A 24896-nucleotide genomic window follows, 5' to 3' on the forward strand; every position below is an offset into this window, starting at 1 on the left:
AGCCCTGAGGGAACCTGGAATTACGCGTGGGTCTTAAAAGCCATTCAAGAACAATGTGGGGCCCACGCAGCCTCCCAGGGCCCCTGAGTCTTTATTTTGTAAAGATTTGACTGAACTCTAGACTTCCCTGGATTGTGGGTCTCATGCTCTTTGTATCTCTCTTTGCCTTATTCTGGGCTGGCTCAAGGGCTGGACCATGAATCTCGCTGTGAGACACTGTGGAGGGACAAGAAAGGGAGTGTCAGTGCTACCCTCCTATTATGTAGGGTCTTCACATTGTCATTCTTGACAAGCTTTAAAAAGCATCTCTAAAATCGAACAGAGTAAAGCATTTCTCTTGACAGCCTAAGTAGTGCAGCCCTAAATCCCCCACTATCTATCTTGTGATGAAATCTTTTGCACTCATCTACAATCCTATTTGATTTATTCCTATCTTTTAATGTCTTTGTTGCTTTAAAAAAAATACAGTTAGGTTTTCCAGCTTTGGGAAATTAAATGCAAACTGTGATCCTGGTTGGAGATAATGTAGTGAATAGAAATGATCCAGAACAGTGAGGGGTAGCTCAGTGCCACCAAGGAAGTTAATGCCTGTTTCACATGCGTTAATGAGCTGCATTTGGGGATTATGGCTCCCCTCGAGTACTGGCGATCAAAATGACATGGAACTCTCACAACTCATTTTTTGCCTTTTAATGTTCCCTTTTCGACTCCAGTCACCACCCCTACCTCCATTTAAGACTTGGATCACATAGAAATAAGCCCTGTTTCCCCCCTTACTGGACATAATCTCATTTCAATCTTATACCAACCCAATTTTTAAGAAATTGTAGAAGGTTTCACCACACTGAGTGTTGCAGAACTCCTGTCAGAGGTGCCTTTGACATGACCATAGTCACAGATTGTGCAACATATTCTTGGCTTCTGGGGCCCCCTGACACCAGGGAAAAGCACAACACTCAGTGGTCCAGACCCTCAATAAACAGTCAGTATTCCATAACAGATAAATTAAAGGAGAAAAATAATAATACTCTATAAAGAGTACTTCCAGTGCCGCTTGAGGTCCCTGGATGAGGAATGTTTTCATGCTGGAGTTATTAGCTAACCCAAATGCAAGCCTTCTACCTGCTATCTGGTGGCATTTGGGTTGGTGGGAGCAAAAGTATTCTTGGCCTTGTGTGAGCCCCGGTGACCATCTGTTCTAGTCCTTCCGGATCGTTTTCCTCCAGGCCTTTCCCTCCCAAGCTTCTCAGTCCCCTGCTGAGGACTAGAGGGGACCTTCTGCAGAGCCACCCCGTGCTCTCTGTGCAGCGTTCCCCTCTCTGGTTCTCTGCCTGGTGAACTCCAGGCCTTTGGGCTTCCCCACACTCCCAGTTCTGTCTGCTCAACTCAGGGAGACCACAGGCCATTCTTCGGGCTTCCCCTCTCTGCGCCGTGGCCTGGAGACTCCCTCCCGGCCGGAAGCTCAGGCACTTGTAGGGCTCAGCTGCTTGTTCCCATCGTTCGGGGATCACTGCCTTTCACCACCTCACGTCCAGTGCCTTGAATACCATCATCTTATTCATTTTGTCTGTATTTTTCAGTTGTGCCAGCCATGAAATCCAGTCGTCGTTACTTTCGCTCGGTTGAAAGCAAAATCCCTCCAGGGCTATTTTAAGGTTGTTTAAGTTTGTTTTTGACACTCACTTTTTGAGGCCCCATGCCATATGATGATGAACGCAGAATGAGTAATCTGACAGTAAATATTTATTTTGTGGCAAAATGAAAAAATTTTTATGGCTTTGCTTTTGAAATTGGTTTTCTGAGTCACTGACTTACAATTATCTAAAGTTTCTTAGCAAAGGAATTTTTAGAATTAAGACCTTCACCTACAAATCACTTTCAAATTAATTGTTAATGCTAAATTGAGTAATGAAATTTCAAGAATTTTACATTTTTAGGTATATACTCACATGTATATTCATTTGGTTTTATATAATGTTGGTACCCTTTTTGTTTATTTTTTATATATTTTCATGGGCTGTTAAATAGCTCACAGGCCCTAGGAATTGGACCTATAGTACCTAATGGATAAAACAGCCCTGTTTTCTTTGATTTTTTTTTAACATTTTTTATTGAGTTATAGTCATTTTACAATGTTGTGTCAAATTCCAGTGTAGAGCACAATTTTTCAGTTATACATGAACATACATATATTCATTGTCATATTTTTTTCGCTGTGAGCTACCATAAGATCTTGTATATATTTCCCTGTGCTATACAGTATGATCTTGTTTATCTGTTCTACATTTTGAAATCCCAGTCTGTTCCTTCCCACCCCCTGCCCCCTTGGCAACCACAAGTTTGTATTCTATGTCTATGAATCTGTTTGTTTTGTATGTATGTATGTATGTATGTATGTATGTATGTATGTATGTATGTATTTATTTAGATTCCACATATGAGCGATCTCATGGTATTTTTCTTTCTCTTTCTGGCTTACTTCACTTAGAATGACATTCTCCAGCAGCATCCATGTTGCTGCAAATGGTGTTATGTTGTTGGTTTTTATGGCTGAACAATATTCCATTGTATAAATATACCACATCTTTATCTAGTCATCTGTTGGTGGACATTTAGGCTAAAACAGCCCTGTTTTCTTTTGGGGTTCAAAGTGGTAGTAACTACCGCTTACACTAGTTTTATTATCACCCCAGTAATGATCTCTGAGCTTGAGATGACTTTGTTCCCCCAAATGCCAATAGGGCACCTCAACAATTTCCATGGTTTCCCTCTGTTAGATACCAGGCAGGAACAGGTTAGTCCCCTTGGGCAAAACTGTGGCCTTTCTCCTACGTGAAGCAGGTTCTTCACCAGCTCAAAAATTCTCATGTCCTAGGGCCTCTGCTTGCTTGCTTGCTTGCTTGCTTGCTTTTTTTTTTTTTTTAATAATTAATAGACTTCATTTTTTAGAGCAGTTTCAGGTTTATAACAGAATTGAGCAGAAAATTCAGAGAGTTCATACATAGTCCTCCCCACCCACACACATATACTCCCCTACCCTCAACATCCCTCATCAGTGTGGCATATTTGGTACAGTCGATGAACCAACATGGATACATTATTATCAACCAAAGTCCACAGTTTACATTAGGGCTTACTCCTGATGTTGTACATTCTATGGGTTTCAACAAATGCATAATGACATGTAGCCACTATAGTATCATACAGAATAATCTCATTGCCCTAAAAATCCCTTGTGCTCCATCTATTCATTCCTCCCTCCCTCACTCTCCCCAAACCCCTGGAAACCACGATCTTTTTATTGTTTCTGTAGCTGTGCCTTTTCCAGAATGTCATTTGGTTAGATCATACAGTTTGTAGCCTTTTCAGACTGGCTTCTTTCATTTAGTAATATGTCCTTTAAGTTTCTCCCATGTCTTTCATAGCTTGATAGCTCATTTATTATTTTTTTTAACTGCACATATATTTTTAACTTTACATATATGTACTGTTCATTGTTTCTAACAATGTTTAGAGCTTTAGCTTTTTAAACTTACATAATTATCAAAGGAATAAAGTCAACCACGGAATAAGAATTAATTCAAAAAGCTACATATACCCTGCTATTAACAGCAACATTATTTATAATTGCTAAGACATGGAAGCATCCCAAGTGCACATCAACAGTTGCACAGATAAAGAAGATGCAGCATATATATATGTAATGGAATACAGCTCACTCATAAGAAAGAAATATTTTGCCAATTGTGGCCCTTCATTTACTTTTTTTCACTCAAAAAACCATAATTTTATAACTGGCAAAGACATTTCCATTGCATCAAAAACAACAAAATACCCAGAAATAAACTTAACCAAGGAGGTTACCTATACTCCAAAAACCAAAATGACGCAAAGGAATGGAAAGATTTCTTGTGCTCTTGGGTTGGAAGAACCAAGACTATCAAAATGTCCACACTACACAAAGCAATCCACAGATCCAATGCAACCCCTATCAAAATATTCACAACATTCCTCACAGAACTAGAACAAACCCAAAATTTATAAGGCACCACAAAAGACCCTGAACAGCCAAAGCAATCTTTTGTAGGTCTCTTTTTTTTCTCTCTCTCTGTTTTTTTTCTTCTCTCTTCTTATGGTTTGATGACTAGAGAAGGTCTTTAACATTTATTATAAAGCTGGTTTGGTGGTGCTGAAATCGTTTAGCTTTTGTTTATCTGTGGATAAGTCTGAACGAGAGCCTTGCTGGATAGAGTATACTTGGTTGTAAGTTTTCCCCTTTCATCGCTTTAAATATATTGTGCCACTCCCTTCTGGCCTGTAGAGTTTCTGCTGAAAAATCAGCTGATAACCTTATGGGAATTCCCTTGTATGTTATTTGTTGCTTTTCTCTTGCTAATCTTAGTATTTTCTCCTTATCCTTAATTGTTGTCAATTTGATGACCGTGTGCCTTGGTGTGTTCCTCTTTGGGCTGATCCTGTGTGGTACTCTCTGCACTTCCTGGACTTAGGTGACTGTTTCCTTTCCCAGGTTGGGGAAGTTTTTGGTGATTATCTATCAAAAATTTTCTCAGGTCCTTTCTCTCTCAATTCTCTTTCTGTGACCCCTATATTGCGAATATTAGTGTACTTCATGTTGTCCCAGAGTTCTCTTAAACTATCCTCATTTCTTTTTATTCTTTTTTCTTTTTTCTGTTCTGCAGTAGTGATTTCCACTAATCTGTCTTCTAGATCACTGTTCTGTTCTTTTGTCTCATTTAGTCTTTTCTTGCTTCCTTCTAGCGTGTTATTCATTTCAGTAATTTTATTCTTCGACTCTGGGTATTCTTTATATTTTCCAACTCTGCTAAAAACTCTATTCTGTGCATCTATACTCTTCTTGAGTTCTCTGAACATCTTCGCCAACATTACTTTAAACTCTCTCAGATAAATTGCCTATCTCCTCATCACTTATTTCTTCCGGGATTTTATCTTGTGCCTTGGCCTGGGAGATACTCCTTTGCTGTCTCATATTGTCTATCTTTCTATTTTTATTTTTAGGTAGGTTAGATATGTTTCCTGACCTTGGAGAGGTGGCCCTCTGTGGGAGACATCCTATGTGTTCCAGCAGTACACTCTCTCTTGTCACCCAAAGGTCAGGGTCCAGCCATTCCCAGTGTGGCTTGTGTTTGTGGATTCCTTCCCCAGGCTTTGGGATTGTTGTTTTCTTATTTCTAGTATTTGCCCCTGGTGGATGAGGCTGTACTAGAGGCTTATGCAGGTTTCCTGGCAGGAGGAGCTGATGCCTGCCCACTGCTGGGTGAAGCTTGGTCCTGGACCTCTGGTGGGCAGGGCCGTGTCTAGACTAGGACTAGATTTTACTTTCAATCCCTTTAAATTAGTGATTCTCTCCCAGGGCCATGCCCATCCCCTGCTTCTGTCCCCCCTTGAAGGGGAATATATGGAAATGTCTGGAGACACTTTTGGTTGTCACAATATTGGGGGAGAAGAGTTACTACTATGGGCATCTTGTGGGTAGAGGCTGGGGATGTAACTAGATATCCAATGATAATGAGTATCCAATGATACTCAGGTCAGCAAAGAATTGTCCAGCCCATGATATCAACAATGGTTGGGTTGAGAAACACTGTCCTAAGTCAGTGTGGCCTCAGAGTGCAGAATTCTTGGGCTTACTCGGAAAAGTACCATTTTTGGTGGCCCTGTTGTTGCCTGTTTGATTTTTAAATGTTCGTTTTAGTGAACTCAATAAATTTGTATCATCCTAACTTTGAAGGGAACTGCCATGGCATTTTTAGCAAAATTAGCTCAAAATGTTCTTTTTAAAAAGAGCAAGCTCTAGCTTCCCTGAAATCATGGACTCTGGGCTGCTGAGAATGACTACAGGCTGTGACTTTGGCCACTGGAAATACTAGGTTCACACCAAGCCTGGGCAGAGGTCCACTGAATCATGGTGACTCTCAAGGGCATTTTTGTTCTTTGATACCTCATGGACTGGTCAGCTGGAGCCAACACTGCATAACTTAGAAATAAATGAGGTTTATCCCCATCCAGTTCTGACCGTACTCCATCCCCTTCTATCTTCAGTCTCATGAAAACAGATACTTTGTAATCAGCAGTTATTTTTGTGTTTGTCCTGAGTTGATTAGGAACGGTTACACTTCTCATGAACAAGAGAGAATTACATGGAAAATCCAATGGAAACACATGAGCTGTCATTGACTCCTTTATTGGACAGGTCTGATTTATAACATACTTATCTGCCTAGAAATGAGGAGTTCCATCTGAGTTAATTACTAGGAAACAGTACTGTCTGTCAATACTCTTTTTTCCCCCCATGCTCCTGTCTGACATGGAAATAGACCAACCTTGTATTTCTTATCCTTGCAGTATTTTGCTTCTAAGTTTGTGCATAAAGAGCTACATGCACATAAACAAATTTTGGTAGCATCTATACTCATCCTTGAATGTTTTCATACATCTGAGCTGGTGGTGTTTTTAGAGTTTCACAAAATGTTAGGCCAACTCCTATCTTTGGAACCTTAGTTCTTGCTTCTCCCTTTAGCTGAAATGCTTCTCTAGTCCTCCTCTGATGGGGGAGCAGCTACCTTTATTTTAATGACTTAAATAGCCATCTCCTCTAAGAAACCTTTCCCTAACTTTCTCCTGACTAGGACTGCCTTATTACTTTTGTGGACTTTAAGTAATTTTGCCTTTGTGGACCCCTTTCTCTATTAAAATTAAAATTTATATTTTACAGTTGAATTGGTAAAAAACTGAATTGAATAATACATTAAAATATTTTTCTACCTAACTTAAAAGTTTATTATTTTAAAAGAAATTAAAGAATTTAAATGTTTTTATAGGCCCCTAAAAGTACTGTGGGTCCTAGGCACTGTACCTACTATGCCAAATGGATAAGAGACCTCTGACCTTAACAGTTAGAGCTAGTCATTGGTCCTCCTTACTTATAACTCACTGAAAAGCAAATATACAAAAAGTATAAGTCTTTTCTTGATAGCTGTCAGCCCCTTAAATACAGGGTATTTGACTAATTCATTAGTTCTAAGGGATACCTGGCATGAATTAGGGACTCACAAGGGAACAATTGAATAACGCCATTTGTTCTGGTATTTTGAAACCTTGGGCACCAAGAGACTCAAATTCATGAGAACACAGCAGGGCTGGGCTACACAAGAATCTAGGTCACTGCCATGTGCAGGACTCCTTTAAAAATACTCCTGCTTCTGGAGGATGGAGTAAGATGTACTTTTCACCATTCCTCCCACGAAATCAACCAAAACTCTCAGACATTACATGTAAACAGACAAAGCTCAGAGAAAGGAAAGGTGGACTGGCTGGGGACTTCACATAGGAAACAACACAGTCGTTGAGTTCCCAGGATTTTCTTTTTGCCTCGTATCTCAGACTGGATATTGGAGAAGCTGGCCCCCTGGGAATACTGATACATGGACAAAATAGGCCCAAGAAAAGCCTGCCCCTTCTGTAGCCAAGGGGCCAGGAAAAGGGCAGCCAAGCAATATTGAAAACTTTTAGAAGATAACATTTTGACTACAGCCAAAACCACAGAAAAAATTACAGTCCCCTACTCTGTCTCTATCAGCAAAGACCAAGTGGGGACCCTGGACTTGTACCCTTGGCAGGCTGTAAGGAGGCTATCTTAGACTCCTGCTGGTGTATACCAGAGAAGGTCAAGTAGGAAGCCAGGATTTGAGGTTATTTTGTGCAGTAATGAGTGAGCCCCACCCCGGCCCCACAGTATCAGGGGAGAATATAGGGGGAGCCAAAGCTTGCTCTGTGTTCTCCATTTCATTGCTATTTTTTATTAATTGTGTGGAGAAGCCATCTAAAGTGCTAGGTATGTCTGATGCCTTTGCTCTTTCTGGGCCTTAACCTACCTCAAGCCAATTAAAATTTAATTTTCTTTTCAGATAGGTGGTACTGTATTTGGGTAATGCTTACAAGAGGACTCATCTAAGTCATAAGCACTGATAAGTGAATTCTAAATGGTTTAAGTAAGGGTGAAATAAAACAAATACATGGTTGCCAAATCAACTCAGTGTGTGTTCCGCATATGGGTTCCTTTCTAATTGTAAAAAATATTCTTCCTCAGTCCTGAAATTGGTGAAATAATAGATCGACTATGGGTATTTTATAATAGATAATATCCAGTTTAATTGAAAATTTTAAGTTGCTTAAAGTTTAAATAATTTAAGCACTGATTGGTGTGGGCTTCATATTGTACATAATGTTAAATTTGATCAGAGAAAGTTTTAATTGATAAGTGGTAAGTTGGTAGTTATCTCAAAAAGACAGGGAAATGTCTTTTAAAGTTTCATTCTGGAAAAGGTAAGGAAGGACTTAATTAAGGATAGAATGAAGTTAAAAAAACTAATTCATGACCTTTAAGAAAAGTGCAGTTGGCTATTTGCACAGACTAGTAGTCCCTGTGTCACGCATTACAGCACAATCCAGAAGAGCTGGTGGGAAGTCTGACACGGAAACAGAACAAACAAAAAAATAATAACGCTCAAGAGCAGGTACCTGAAACAAGTATTGCTTTGGCTAGAGAATAAAAGGTATAGTGGAAAATTCTTTTTTTATCTGGCTTTGGAAGTTTCATGAAAGCCTTAGTATCTCTATTTTGTTATTGTTATTAAGAAGAACCAAAATTAACTGATCTTCTAATACAAGAATACTTTCAAATATTTTCAAAGTATGACAGAGGTGTTCTAACAAGTATTTAAAATAACCTGCTGTTTCCCAGCCTCTCCATTCTTCTACGTTAAGAGAGTGTATTACGGCATCAATGTTTTGTGTTTGAAGTCAGTCTCTCTCCCTCTCCCTCTCCCTCTCTCCACACACACACGCACACATGCACACATGCACACACACACACACACACACAGCTGAGGGAATTCAGTAAGAGGCATCAGTGATGTATTAATCCCAAGTAGTTAATAGCCGTGTAGTCAAGGGAGCAAGGACAAAGAGTGGTCAAGGAGGGAAGTCAGGGATCTGTGCCTCAGCACTAAATGTCAGCTCCCACTGGAGAGGCAAGGGCAGAAACAAACAAGTCCTTAGGCTGCAAACCAGGAGATGGGGCACAGATAGAGGATATCCACACAGAATGGACAGTAACAAATGTTTTGTAGCAGAGATTGCATTTTGCAGCGTGAATGCAGTCTGCTGGGTTAAGGCACCGAGCAGCACCGGGCAATTAGAATTATGTTCACTCTAACCTTGTGCACAGAAGCTTCCTACCTGGTCATTTAGGCTTGAAGACTGTTCAGGGCTAGTATATATTATTTCCTTTCCCCTGGAATGCTAATTAGTCTGACTTGATTGTGTTGTAGATCAGTATTTTGCATTGTTTGTACACAACTTGCTTATCTAGAGGGTAGCTGCTATTTTTATGTAAATACCTAAGGGACTGCTAAACATGTGGTTCTTACAGCATGCCACCTATTTCTGTTTCAGCCTGGACGGTTTTATACAGTGCAGCCTTGCTACATGTTGTAAGAAATGGCTGTAGGAAACAACACTCAACGAAGTTATTCCATCATCCCGTGCTTTATATTTGTTGAGGTATGTGTATTTTTTTGCCTTTACAGACAAATTGGAATAATCATAGCAATTTTTATGCTGAGAACTTGGATTATTTTATAAAATAACTTAATATTATGATTGATAATTATATTTTGATAGTACACATGTTAGTAAAGAATTGATAAGTTATGGAATGTTTCTTGAATAGGAAGCCATAGAACAAGAAGGTTCATCTATGGGGTATAAACAATTGTGTTCTATTATATTTCTTTTCAGTGGTAACTTGTATATATTATTAATTATGAATGTAGCATTTTGATGAAGTTGCTTTTTTAAAATGGACATATTTCAAGAATTTGATAAACTAACTGGTTTATGGATGATGTTAGTGGGATATTGAGAACTGTATAGTGTTCAGTTTCTTTTGGTCATAAATTATTTTGTTGAGATGCTCCAAGTTTATACCAGCAAATAGTTTCTCCAGCATCTTTCTGGTTAAACTTCTTGCACTTCTTCCCCACTGTACCTCCCCTTCTATAATGTTTGCTATTGAGGAGACAAAGACATGGAAATTTTAGGAAATGTGGAATCATATCATGGGGGGAAAAAAAGCTACTGTAGGTTAGCTCAAAATAAGGTGTTGATTGTCCAAAGATGATATTATTTCTGCCTTCTCAAAGAGATAGGCAGAAATAATATCTAACGGACTGTTTTTTAACCTGCAAAATGTATTTTAAAATATGACATTGTAAAGAGCTGAAAAGTAAGTATGCTGAGTTTCCTTTCTGGTCCGTACATCCCAAGGATCAGCTGTAGCGTGTTCTTATGTTCTCAGGTGGAGGATCTTTCTGGCTGAGTGTGGAAGGAACATGCATGTTGACCTACTTTATTACTGTGTGAAAACAGACACTTGAGCTAAACCACTACTTGTATTAGCAGAAACGTACTTTCAGTGAATATGTTGTTTCAACACAGCCTGTGAAGCAACACAGCGAGTACTTTTACCTCATGGCTCCTGGAATAACTTTAGCTGTCAGTATATTCAGTTGTATAATTTTGAGCATTCTGATTTTGGGGCAAATAAAAATGTTTGGCTGATCCTTGAATTTCACCTTAAGGATATCCCTTGGTAGTTAAGAAGGACAGATATTACTTGATGATTTATTTTCTGGTGATATTTGTGAACCTTTTGTATTGCAGAATCAGGTGAAAATGGGAGATTAGGTTGGGACAGAGGTTATGATGTAAGTGAAGATACTCATAGGCTCAGGCTATATCTCTGAAAGGGCAAACAAAGAACTCATTTCTCAACATAAATACATATTCTTAATACCCTTAACTTGCTATATAAGGCCAAGAATACGTCCATCCAGACAATAACTGCACATGTTGTGTATTGTGGGTGCTAGTTACTACTGTTCATATTGAAATTGTAAGAAGGAAAAGGAGTCCTTTCTCCCATTGCTCATGGGGGAAAAGGGAGAGGCAATAGCACTATGTTTTTCAATGTTAAAATCCTTTCTTTTGTCAAAAGAAAAAGAAAAAGAAAAATATAAAGTAAACTGGGAGAAATTGTGAATAAGTCATCTGTTATCATCTTTATCCTCCTGGTAGCAAATTTATTTTAAATTTTCTTAAAAATCAAACAGGAACCAAACCTCAAAGCAAGAGGTTTAATTGCTAGAAGCTATGTGGCTAAAGATTCTCATCCCTCTAATATGTGAACGATGAGCTTGACTGATCAAGAAAGCAACAAAAGACATCAGTCAGTCTTTCTGTACCTTAACCTGGCACAAACAGAAGTCTAAAAGTCTGGGAGAGGAAAGATAGTTTATTCTCTTCTTGCTGTATTTGCCATTCTTATTTTGCATGGAAGTTCAAGACACATCAGTGGCTTCTCTCAGAAACAGTCAGGAGAAAGAAAAAGAGGAAGCGAAATAGAATAAAATAGAAACAGAAGGGAGGAGGTAAATCTCAAAGTGGCTCTCACAATTCTCATGTATTTAATTCATCAAATGCTTATTGTTATATGCACCCCCATGTTTGTTTTAGCGTTATTTACAATAGCCAAGATGTAGAAACAACTGAAGTGTCCACTGGTAGGTGGATAAAGAAACCATGGTGTGTATGTGTGTGTGTGTGTTTGTATACCATACACATATATACCATGGAATATTATTTGGCCATAAAAAGAATGAAATATTGCCATTTGCAACACCATGGATGGATCTTGAGGGCATTATGCTATGTGAAACTAGTAAGTCAAAGAAAGACAAACACTGTACGATTGCTCCTATTTGTGGAATCTAAAAGGGGGGGGGGGCGGGAAACAAGTTCATAGATACAGAGAAGAGATCTGTGGTTTCCAGAGGTGGGGGTTGGGAAGGGAGAAGAAATGGGAGAAAGGAGTCAAAGGGTGAAAAAAAAATTTTTTTAAAGTCTCTTCTGAAATTTGGCAGCAAAACTTTGAGTAAGATCCAATGGGAACAACAACAAAAAAAGAAATGAAACAAAAAGAAAATACTTATTATTTATCTACATTATTCCAGGCATTATAACAAGGATATCAGAAAACTTGATAAAAAATAATTTGGTTAAAATGTCATTATAATCAATAATAATCAATAATCAATCTTTTCACTATTTATTAATTATGAAAGAATTTAAAGGAAATAATATAATAGCCATCCCTGTACCCACCAGCAAGACCAAATCTTAAAATTTTGCCATATTCATTTCAAATATTTTTTCAAGAAAAAGAAAATATTACAGATATGGCCGAAGTCCTACTGTCCTAGACCCAGAAGTAACTATAGTTGACTCTTGAACATGAGAGTTTGAACTCATGTAGATGAGATTATATGCAGATTTTTTTATAGTAAATACTATAGTACTACACAGTCCATGGTTGGGTGAATCTGGATGTGGAGGAACCACAGATATGGAGGGCTGACTACAAGTTATACGTGGATAAACCCCTATGTTGTTCAAGAGTAAATATATGTGAAGTTAGAGGCTTCATTTCCCCACATGATTCTCATGCATATTTGCATATTTTTCCTACAAGTCTATATATTCGTAAATTATATTTTAGGGAGATTTTACATAAATGATACCATATTGAACTTTCCTTTTGCAGCTTTCCTTCTCATTTAACGTTATATTTCTGAGATTTATCCAACTGGCAATTCATTCTTTTCAGTTGTCACATTTTATCCTTTTGTGTGACTATACCTACTCAGGGGCGGTTTGGTTGATTCTTTTTTGTTTATTTTCTTATGTTTTATACTCTTACAGCTTTTTTTTTCAGAAAATATCCTTATTTCTGTATCTATGTGCATGTGTGCAAGAGCTGCCCGTGGATTGACACTTAGCAGTGGAATTGCTGTGGGATGATTACATTTTCTAGTTGTTTGTTGCTACATTATAGGAACAATATTGATATTTTTATATCAATTTTCTTGGGAAAAACTTCGTTAAACCCTATTGTTAGTTGTATGAGTGTCCATATATTTCTTAGATTTTTTTCAGTTACATTATCTGCAAGTAGTAGCAGACTTTTTCTCTTATGATTGTTATGACTAATTTGTTTTTCTTAGTGCTTTGACTAAGACCTCCAGTGTAATATTGGATAAAGGCAGTGGTACAGGACATCTTTACCTTGTTGCTGACTTTAAAGGGAATACTACAGGTGTTTCAGCATTAAATTATAAATAAGCATGGACTTAAATTTTTTTTCTGGTCTCTGTCTTCTAGGTTAGATTACTTGTTTTAATAGCCCTTTATATTGTAAATTATAGATTATATTTGTATTCTCTTAAAGCTTACTCTTAAATTTTAAATATATAAACTTAAGAAATATTGAGGGTAATCAACAGCTCAGTGCTTCTCTTGATCAGTATTTTTAGTTTGCTTTGAGATCTTAGCTGTTGTTCATGAAATTTGTATCTCCCTTAAATTTTCACTAATTTTTTCAGTCAGGGCTTCCTTGAACTTTCCCACATATTCATCAGTTTGGGTTTTTCTTACCATTCTTCATTTTATTCCTCTCTTCTGAATTTAATTTCCTCATGAAATTTGTCCTTTGGTAGTTCTTTCAGCAAGGATCTAGTGAATCGTAAAAATTCTTGATATTTATCTGAAGTTATTTTTATATTACAGTTAATCTGAAATGGTGATCTACCTAGGCATTGAATTCTAGATTGAATAATCTATTAATTTATTAATTATTAATAATAATTTATTCAATCTAGAACTTTCACAGTGTTAATCCATTTCACTTTCCCTCCCACCCCCATGGCCTTTATTGTTGTGAAAACCCTCTTCTTTGATTACTATTCTTAATAGGTAATCCACTTTTTCTCTCCAGTTGCTTTTACACTTTTCTCTTTCTTTGGTGTTCTGAAATTTCAGTATAACGTATCTAAGTGTGTATTTATACTGGCTAGGACTTGTTCCACATTGTGAATATCAAGTCATGTTTGTACTAATTCTGAAAAACTCTCAGCCGTCACATCTTCAAGTATCCTCCTCCTCCATTTCTCTGTTCTCTTTTGATATGTTGGATCTTCTCATTCGTTTTATATTCCATGTCCCTTAACCCATTTTTAATATCTGGAAGTTCTATGTGCATTTTAAAAACTCTGTTTTTATAATGTTCCTATGCTTTTGCATTTTTAAATACTCTTCCTCTTTCCTGAAATTGCTAGTATTCTAGTGCTCCTGGATGTTGTGTCTGCTGTCTCTGGCTCATGGTGGATTGTTTTCTTATTTATATTTATAATTGCATTTAGCTAATCTTCAGCAGAACTTGATTCTTCTGTAGGATTCATGTGGGCCTTAGGTTTTAAGAGTATCTCTTTGGAAATATTTAGCGTGTGTATTTCTCTTGGGCTTATGCTTCTATATTCATAAGCCAAATTTGAACAATCCCGAAGTATAATTAGTCAAAGTTCACTTTCCTTGTAGTCTTCCTATACCAGCAGGTGGATTTATATCAAACACTCTTTCTCTAATGTGAAGAGCAAGCTTTCAGGAATCCTGGCTTTTACGTAGGAGTCTTAGTTCCAACTCAAGTCCTCAGGATGTCATATCCTCAGGGACATTAAAACCCAAAACTTGTTACTGAGATGACGTGTACCCCTTTCTCCACTCCCATGTAGGTTCACTGTATTATCCAGTTTATTCAGTTTCTGCTCTTATTTTCAGGACCTCTTTTGATTCAGCTCACTGGTGAATTTTTAAAGAAAAAACGCTGATCATTGTTTGTAGATGTTTGCTTTACAGTAGAGTGTTTTCATGCCATCTTTGTTCCAAGAATGCATTCATTCAGTCAACACCCACTTTTTCAGTACGTTTTTTTCTCCCCCAAATCATTGCGTGTTTGCCTTCTTGCATACTTTACATACTAATGAGGTTTCTGTCACTTGTATCTCACCAGATTTTTTGCAGGTCCAGGATTGTTGAGCCATGCTTAAAGTGTGTGTAGGGGTTGGAGGGTGGGTATGAGAGACACACAGTGCCCAAAGTTAGAGCACGATATATATTTTCTTGGTGAGTTTAACTATATCAGCACAGAATTTTGATGAAGGTTGGAGGGTGGTGTTTTATTCATGGCATTTGGTGAGGATGCCAACCAGCCTCTAAAATTCAAACATGCTGACAAAGTAGAAGCCTGCCAAGAACCACCCAAAAGGCTGAAACAGTGGTAGAGAAGCTGTGTGCCCAAGCAGCATGCGGCATAAAAGGTCTCATGGTGGTAACAAGTCAGGAGAGCATTGCTCTGAGTAATGCTTGAATGTCACAAACCAAAAGAGAGGTTAAGATGTCACTGGAGAGAGAGCAAAGTTTGTAGATTAAGTGAGTACATATGGAAGGCAGTGAGCTGAAAGGGGAGAGATTAACTGTGGGAGGACAGTAGAATGGGCTGAGAAGTATGATATGCAATGAGCATACCATTGGTGGTTCCAGAAGTCACACCCTTGAATGTTAGGTATTCAGAAAAACATCTGTTGTACCTCTCAGTATCAGATAATCCTTAAATTGTACCTTTCCATGCTGGCTGCAGCCTCTTAAATGGAAAGCCCGATTTAAGAGAATGATGACTTTAAGAGGCAAAATACAAACTTTTCTATCACTAATGAGAGGGAAACTCAGAATCACTAAAATTCTAATGTGGTCCGCAACAATATTTCTGGCCAGATTTCAGCTCTTCACTGATCTGGTTCTGCTAGAGCAGGTGAAAAACGGCAAGTGCTGTACTGGACGAAAGCTAGGCAAGTCAGAGGGAGCAGGAAAAGCAGTAGAAAGTCAGCAACCTATAAATATGAACATGAGGGCATCCCCTTTCCCATCCTCATTTTCACTCTTTGAAATCAGTAATATGAATTTTTGGTGAGGATAAATGTACTTACAACAAAATAGCTTTAAAAAGTGATCAAAATAATCAAACTTTTCATCCTTAGTCCATTTTCCTCTTTCTTTCCCTCTCCCTTCCCTCGCGCCCCCTCTCCCTTCCCTTGCGCCCCCTCTCCCTTCCCCTCTCAATATATTTCCTCCCATCTCTCTCCTAACTTTCCTTCTCCCTCTCCTTTTCTCTGTTATTCCCACAGACCTCTCATGCCTGAAAAATCTACAAAAGGAGGGTTTCCCTGAGGGAAAATACACTCAAACTGGTGATTGAAGTATTATTTTTTCCCTAAAAATACAACTATGAGCTGATTGAGATCTCCCATGTCCCTACTGTAATTACCAGTGTATTTTTGCAAGATTAACTTAGGGCTGATACATCCCTTTTGACTAATCTTCCCAGATACCAGTGGATTCCTCTCAAGACAATTTCACTGCATTCTCTGTCAAATCATGAAAAACTCCAGCAGTCAGTTCTCTTTCAAATATATTTGCGCTAACAGCAAAACTCTAAATGGAACTTAGCTTCCTCGGCAGACAGTATTAAGTACCAGGACTTTGGACGCAATGAATGTGATTGTTGCTTGATATGTACATATGTGACAATTTTATCATTTGGGTGGTTGCTTGAACTTGCAATTTTTATTGCCTTTTTTTGACAACTCATTTTTCTCAGCTTGAACCTATCAGGTGATTGTTATAAATCCCAGCCTGAAGATAAATAATCCCATGAAGTTCTGCAAGAACTTGATGATTCTGTCTTTCTCTAGCACCAGAATTTAAGGAATTCCATATCATCATTTTTGGACACTGAGTGCAATTTCAGTGCCTCTCTTGTGTGCCTCACATTTTAAAAGTGTTTCTTGGCCTTGCTTTCTGCTCTTTACTTGCAGGTGCTAAGATTTAGCAGCTCTGATTGCCTTGTTTCTGAGACTTAGATTGCATTTATATTTAAGTCACATTGAGAACTTTACCTCATTAAAAAAAACCCAAAAACTCTGCTGGTTCTTGCCAAGGAGAAAGTATCAAAATCTTATCCTCATTTATCCTGCAGTAGAACAAGAAAATAACTTGATGTAAAAGCACTGGGTTTGAGTCCTGGCTCTGCCAGTTACTGCTGCTATAAACCTAGGTACCTTCTTTGGACCTCAGTTGTTTCATCTGTGAAATGGAAATAAAAACAATTTCTTTCTGGGAACTTTTGAGAAATGAGATAATGTACCTGAAAGTGCTTATCAAGCAATAAGTGGTTAATAAATGTTAGCATAAAACTAATTTAAAATAACAGTTTCTACCCATAATATGGAAAACAAAACCAACAAAGATGAAAAATAAAACCAACCAAACACATACACACACACACACACTTACACACACATATACACAGACAATTAGTGAAGAAACCCTGACAATTAGTGAAGAACTCTGGCAATTTAATCCCCAGATATACAACATTGCTGGGCTTAGGGGATAATGTTTTTAGAATATATTGAGATGTTATCAGATAAGGTTTCAAACAAAGCAATGAAAAATCTGTGGGTCTTTTAAATTGTAATGACCAAAGCACATTATAAAGCACTTTTTCCCATGCATTTTCTTATTTAATCATCATTTTGACTAGCGTTTGCAGTACTGGTACAAAAAGACAATGCCAATACGTAGTATCTGTTTTTCATAGTATCAAAATACCAATGTTGATTTTAAAAATTCAATATGGTCAGATGCTCTTCAAACTGAGTGAGGGCTCCTCTGCTCTTCAGCATTGACTCTTGATCCCAGTTAAAATAAATTCTCATGAGGGGAAAAGAAATTAGGACTAAGAAAATGGGTCTGGCTCTGGAGGATGAACGAGCAAGAGAGGAGCAAATAAGGTTCTGAGGGGAATCAGATGACTGGACTCCAAGAGAACTAGCCCCTTCTTTCTGTGACCCCCTTACCATTCCCTCCTCCTCTTTTCCTCACTGGTCTCCTCTCCCTCATCCTTTCAAAGAAAATAAAAGGCCTGGTCTGACTCTGGGAGAAAATTTAAATCTCTAAGAAGTATAAGAAAAGCTGTGCGCCTCACTGGTAATCTAAAAGTGGTAATAACAACCGTAAGTTACCATGAAAGGGCTTTGAATAGGGCAAGGATGAGGTCAGAATAAGAGCAGCTCTGCTCTTGTCAACATTTTAATGAAATATATAACTCTCTGCACACATCTCAAGATGTAAGTTATTCAGGCTTCAGATTTTTTTAAAATCCCCACATAAACATATTATACCATTAAATACACCATATTTGACATTTGCATGGTGTTCTGTTCTAAAACTGGGGTACTGAAAAACATCAGTAAGATAATATTGACCCTATGCAAGAGGAATTTCTCTTTACTTTTTAAATTTCAAAATGAAGAAATGGAGAAGTTCATTGGCTTACTCAAGGCCACACAGCCAATAGGTGTTACGAAGTTGGAATTTTCACTTAACGTACATTCAGATCTTATGTTCTTTCCACTGCATATATGTAGACACAATCATTGGACTCATAGTCATATTGAAGAAGGGAACTTTCTCCAGTGGAGAACCAACTTAGGGTAAGGAAATCTTTCCAGGGGCCAGAATTCAAACATATAGAAATGTTGAAATGTGAATTTCCCTTTCTACAATATGCCATCCTTTAAGAACTTAGAGTATTATTATGTTTTGATCCAGGTAAATCTCTACTGTCTAGAACTCTTCAGGAAGTAGGGTATTTTCTTTGGAGGTTTAGGTTAGCTGATGATAATCAGAAAATCCTTTGACTTCAATAATTGTTAAGTAACTTTCTTTTAAAAATGTATTTTGGATGAGCTGAAGCATACTCTATATAATAGAAAATATTCAATTACTTAGCTGTATAAAACCTTCAATGTTGATAATATGTGGTTCAGATTTAAAGTAATAATAAAACATCACTGACATAAGTGACCCTCACATGTACTGTTCCTTTATAGGATTCCATTTTCTTCTTTGCCTCTCCAGAAGTAACCACTAAGCTGAATTTGGTGCACATAGTTTTCTCAGATATGAACACTTGTTTAACATGTGTTCATTTTGTGACTCAGTAAGTTAAAAAGGCTAAGCAATTACACCCCTTTTTAGTGTTAAAGTATTTGAACTTGAGTTGTGTTTAATGCCCCTCTACTATTGCTGTAGATATATAGAAAAATCGACCAAGGCGCTATCTGATAAATTGGCATTTTAAAATAATCCTAGCTAAAACTGACCCTAACAATCAGTGTGGATAGAGTTTGCAACAATAACAGACAGTGCCTAGATCTCAGTGGTTAACACACACAGGCTAATTTTTCACACCACAAGTTCTAGGTAGTTGGTGGGAGGGAGCTATGCCCATACCAAACACCCCAGGACCCATCCTGTTGGAAGCACCATCTCAACACTTATTTCCATGATCACTCTGGTAAGGAGAAGCAAACATAGAAATTCACAACACAGACTTTTAATACTTCATATGTAATTGGTAGAGGTCACTTCCACCCACATTTCCTTAGCCCAAGCAACAAAACTGTGGCCATACCCAACTTCAAATAGGGTGCTGGAGTACCTCCTACAAATGTATCTAAGGGGAAGAGGTGCTTTATAGCCTAAAGGACTACCAGATGCCCTTGTGATTTCTCTTTCTCACATCATTGAGATAATAAGATTTACTTAGCCATGTTCTGTTTAATAGTGACATTTGCATGTGTTTGCCGAGTTTTTTGTTTGTTAAATGATACATGTAGTGAATGGATTGATAGGGAGAGTTCTCTGTCACTGGAGGGTTCAAGAAGAGACTGGTTTGCCAAGTGGTAGGCGGTTGAAGAGTAGACTCCATCTAGCACTATACCAGTGACCCTTATTCCCTTATGACTCTGAGTCCTGTCTTTGTGAGACCTTCCCAAGGTGACAGTCTTAGTGAGAACCAGCCACACCCAAGTGCCATTTCCCAGATTCTATCCTAGAGTGCTTTCCTCAATCCACTCACCTACTTTGTGTCCTTTTCCAGACCACCTTATTCCCATGCTGTGTACCACGTGGTAACATCTTCCCTATCAGTTTTTCCGAGAAATGACCTGTCACCTTAAACCAAGCATTCTTTGTAATGTTGAATGGACGCACCAATACTTGGATCCTCACAGACTCTTAGATTCTTCCTCTGTGGGTTCATAAGCCCAGACAATCATACCAAAATGATAGACTCTGGACTGAACTGAATATAACTGAAATGTTATACTTTTCAAGAACTATAAATAATAGCATCTTGTCCTGCTGCAGTATATTATTTTTCACGGGCTTCATTCTTTGCTCTGTGATGCATTTTTCTTTTATAAAGTTCATCCTTTAAATATAATATGCACCAGTCTAAGTTGTCATTGATACATGTGACTGGCCAAGCTCTTTGTATTTCTCTTGAAATTTAATTCCAAGATTACATCAAGTCCAATTTTTAAGCCAATGCAATGTTATGGTCATTTATTCTTTTTTTTTAACTTCTTTATTATGGTATGATTCCTGTACAATAAACTATACATATTTCAGGTGTACAATTTGATGAATCCTGATGTATATATGTATACACCAGCGAAATGACCACCACAATCAAGATAGCTAACATTTCCATCACTCCCCAAAAGGTACAAATTTCAAATTCCCAGATTATCCTTTCCCATACCCTTTACCCCCTGGTAACCATAAGTTGGTTTTCTATGTCTGTGAGTCTGTTTCTGTTTTGTAGGTAAGTTCATTTGTGTCCTTGTTTAAAAAAAAAAAAATTCTACATATAAGCAATATCATATGGTATTTTTCTTTTTCTGACGTACTTCACTTAAAATGACAATCTCCAGGTCCCTCCGTGTTGCTGCAAATGGCATTATTTTATTCTTTTTTATGGCTGAGTAATATTCCATTGCAGATATATATTACATCTTTATCCAGTTATCTGTTGATGGACATTCGGGTTGTTTCCATATCTTGGCTATTGTAAATAGTGCTCCTGTGAACATTGGGGTACATGTGTCTTTTCAAATTATATTTCCCTCTGGATATATGCCCAGGAGTGGCATTGCTGGATCATATGGTACGTCTAGTTTTTTGAGGAATCTCTGTGCTGTTCTCCACAGTGGCTGCACCAATTTACATTCCCACTAACAGTATAAGAGGGTTCCTTTTTTTCTCCATACCCTCTCCAGCATTTATCGTTGGTAGACTTTTTAATGATGGCCATTTTGGCTGGTGTGAGGTGATATCTCATTGTAGTTTTGATTTGCATTTCTCTAAAAATTAGTGATTTTGAGCATCTTTTCATGTGCTTGTTGGCCATCTGGATGTCTTCTTTGAAGAAATATCTGTTTAGGTATTCTGCCCATTTTTTATTAGGGTGCCTGTTTTTTTATATTAAGGTGTATGAACTGTATATATTTTGGAAATTATTCCCTTGTTGGTCGCATCATTTGCAAATATTTTCTCCCATTCTGTAGACTGTCTTTTTGTTTTGTTGATGGTATCCTTAGTGTGCAAAAGCTTTTAAGTTTAATTAGATCCCAGTTGTTCATTTTTGCTCTTATTTCCATTATGCTAGGAGCTGGTTCAAAAAAAATACTGCTGTGGTTTATGTCCAAGAGTGTTCTGCCTATGTTTTCCTCTAGGAGTTTTATAGTATCTGGTCTTACATTGAGGTCTTTAATTCATTTTGAGTTTATTTTTGTATATGGTGTTAGACAGTGTTCTAATTTCAGTTTTTTACAGGTAGTCTTGTCCAGTTTTCCCAGCACCACTTATTGAAGAGACTGTCTTTTCTCCATTGTATATTCTTGCCTCCTTTGTTGTAGGTTAATTGCCATAAGTGCATGGGTTAATTTCTGGGCTTTCTATCCTGTTCTATTTATATATGTGTTTTGTGTCAGTACCATACTTTTTTGATTACTGTAGCTGTCTAGTATAGTCTGAAGTCAGGGAACATGATTTCCCCAGTTCCATTATCCTTTTTCAAGACCATTTTGGCTATTTGGGGTCTATTGTGTTGCCATGCAAATTGTAACTTTTTTTGTTCCACCTCTGTGAAATGTGTCATTAGTAATTTGATAGGGATTGCATTGAATCTGTAGATTGCCTTGGGTATTATGGTTATTTTAACAATATTGACTCTTCCAATCCAAGAACATGGTATATCTTTACATCTGTTTATGTCATGTTCAATTTCTTTCATCAGTATCTTACAGTTTTCAGTATACAGGTCCTTTGCCTCCTTGGGTAGGTTTATTCCTAGGTATTTTATTCTTTTTGGTGTGATGGTAAATGGGATTATTTCTTTAATTTCTTCTTCTTTTTTTTAAACTATTTTGTTGTTAGTGTATAGAAATGCAACTGATTTTTGTATATTAGTTTTGTATCCTCCAATTCTGCCAAATTCATTGATGAGCCCTAGTAGTTTTCTGGTTGCTTCTTTAGGGTTTTCTATGTATAATATCATGTCATTCATGAACAGTGACAGTTTTATATCTTATTTTCTGACTTGGATTCCCTTTATTTCTTTTTCTTCTCTGATTGCTATGGACTTCCAAAACTATGTGGAATGAAAGTGGCAAGAGTAGGCATCCTTGTCTTGTTCCTGAGCTTTCAGCTTTTCCCCATTAATTATGATGTTAGCTGTGGGTTTGTCATATATAGCCTTTATTATGTTGAGGTATGTGCTCCATCTGTGCCCAGTTTCTGGAAAGTTTTTATCATAAATCAATGTTGAATTTTATCAAAAAAATTTTTCTGTATCTGTTGAGATGATCATATGGTTTTTATTCTTCAATTTGTTAATGTGGTGCAACATATTAATTGATTTGTGGATGTTGAAAAATGCTTGCGTCCTTGGGATAAATTCCACTTGATCATGGTGTATGATCATTTTAACATATTGTTGGATTCAGTTTGCTAGTGTTTTTGGAGGATTTTTCCATCTATGTTCATCAGTGATATTGGCCTGTAATTTTCCTTTTCTGTGGTCTTTGTCAACCTAGTGACATACACAAAATTTAATTATTTAATTTGTTTGCCTTGCACATAAATGAGTATATGTTGACAAAACTGAATGAAAAGACTGATCATTCTGACACTCTTCAGGCACAAGATGCAAAATAGCCAATTAATCTTGTTCAGCCAGTTCAGGGGTTTATGTACCTAATCTTGCCATGAAAAAAACAAGCCTGAGTTGTATGAAATCTTTCCTTTTGGACTGATTATTAAAGCTTACATTGGAAGCAATTATAAAAACTCTTGACATATTTCCAAGTGAAATCAGAACCTCGGCTGTTTATTTGATGTGTGTAATGGTACTACTTAGGTATTTTGACTCCTTCCTGCTTTAGAGAATTTCGTGCTGAGTTCTTAATGGCAAATTCTCCTTTTCATTGTGAGAATCTCATTAGTGAACATATTTTTATTGTCTGTATCTCTAGTCTCCTCCCAAAGGACTGTGTCTTCTCTTGTCTTACCTTTGTGGTTACCTACCTAGAGGTCTTACCTTTTGAAGGCTAGGATGGTATCTTTTTCCTCTACATATCTCAAGACCTATCATAGAAGAGTAATTTGTACAGAGTACATATGCTTGTCTTTGGTTGGATTCTTCCAGAACAGACCCTGAAACAAAGATTTGAGTGCAAGTGGTTTGGAAGTACCTGTTAGCGATGGAAAAGAAATGAAGCTAAGACATGGTGCACTGAAGAGTAGGTGCCAATGGTGGAGAACTGGGGCTCAGTGCATAGTAGAGACTTCTGGGAGGCTGTCTAGAACATGCCTCAGGGTTATCTCAGCTAAAGGGTGAGGAAGCTGGAGTATTGTGGTATGGTAGCTGCATCGTTGCTTGAGTTTTACTCCAAGGGGCACTGATTCCTGGGTGCTCTGGCCAGCCCTGCATGCAGCCAGCATACTCCCATACCTCAGAAAGGCTTCAGGCAGAGAATCACTTTGTGAGAAAACAGTGAATGCCAAGGGACTACGGGCAGGGCACTGGCTGCCTCTCCTGTAATGCTCGATACACTCTTACTGTACAGAACTGAATGGAATTTGCCAAGAGCTATAAGAAATGTCAAATGACTCAGACCTGAAATCACTGATTTTTACTTACCTCCTGCAGATGCGTGTTTTCAGCGGTATCAGCTTTGTCAGGGCTAAGTGATTCAGGGGCAGTGCCATCTCTAAAAGCAGCAGGACAGCAGTGTCTGTGCCAACTCCATCATACCACTGGGACGTCTTACACACCAGGCTGCATTACAGATGGAGCAATGAAAGCGCTTTTTATGCTTTTTAACTAAGCAATAGGGGATCTCGGTAGAGACCCTAGGGAAAAAGGACTTCATGGTCCTTTGGAAACAGTATTGGGCCAGGAATGGGGGAATTTAGGTTTTCATCCTCTTTTTATGTGACCCTGTGGACCTGTGGCCTTGCAGAAATTGCACTGAACCTTCTAGGCCTCATTTGCTGACCTGTAAAATGGACAGATTGAACATGGTTTCTTCTAGTTTCAAGTATGATTCTCCTGTGAAATAAGGCAATGGGACTTGTATCTGTTATGTGGATCGAGTAGAAACTGGGAGGAAAAAATACACTTACACATATGTGCAAATTACATATTTCTGTAACATGCATATCTATTTATTCTGTAGTTATTTTTTCACCAAAAATGAGACACATTGTTCTGGCATTCAGAATATATCCTTTTCTAATGCTTTCTGCCCCTAAAAGCAAATCATTTCTTCTCCCACTTAGAAATGAGAATAGATTTTCTATGTAGGCTCACAACAGGAAAGGGAATTTGAGAATGAGAATTATATCTTTGTTTTTCTTGTGACTGACGTGATTAAGTGGTCTATAGAGATGAATGTCAGTTGAAAATTTATGTGAAAATAACCTAAGGTTGC

The 24896-nt window shown here is 37.7% G+C and overlaps 1 protein-coding gene across 2 annotated transcripts in view; it reads left to right on the plus strand.

The window, feature by feature from the left end:
• The window catches only part of PLPPR1 (phospholipid phosphatase related 1), a 505501-nt gene that overhangs the window by 387154 nt on the left and 93451 nt on the right, over positions 1–24896 (plus strand). Inside the window, exons 1-2 of one of the 2 annotated variants that reach the window (XM_006185234.3) lie at positions 8540–8594; positions 9496–9603. In XM_006185234.3, the coding sequence (XP_006185296.1) occupies positions 9541–9603 (63 nt within the window). In that variant the 5' untranslated portion in view covers positions 8540–8594; positions 9496–9540. Of the gene's footprint in view, positions 1–8539; positions 8595–9495; positions 9604–24896 lie in introns of those variants that run through there. The other variant, XM_032478090.1, reaches the window with a different exon arrangement.

This window comes from Camelus ferus, chromosome 4 (assembly GCF_009834535.1).
Source record: "Camelus ferus isolate YT-003-E chromosome 4, BCGSAC_Cfer_1.0, whole genome shotgun sequence".
NCBI classification, from domain to species: Eukaryota; Metazoa; Chordata; class Mammalia; order Artiodactyla; family Camelidae; genus Camelus; species Camelus ferus.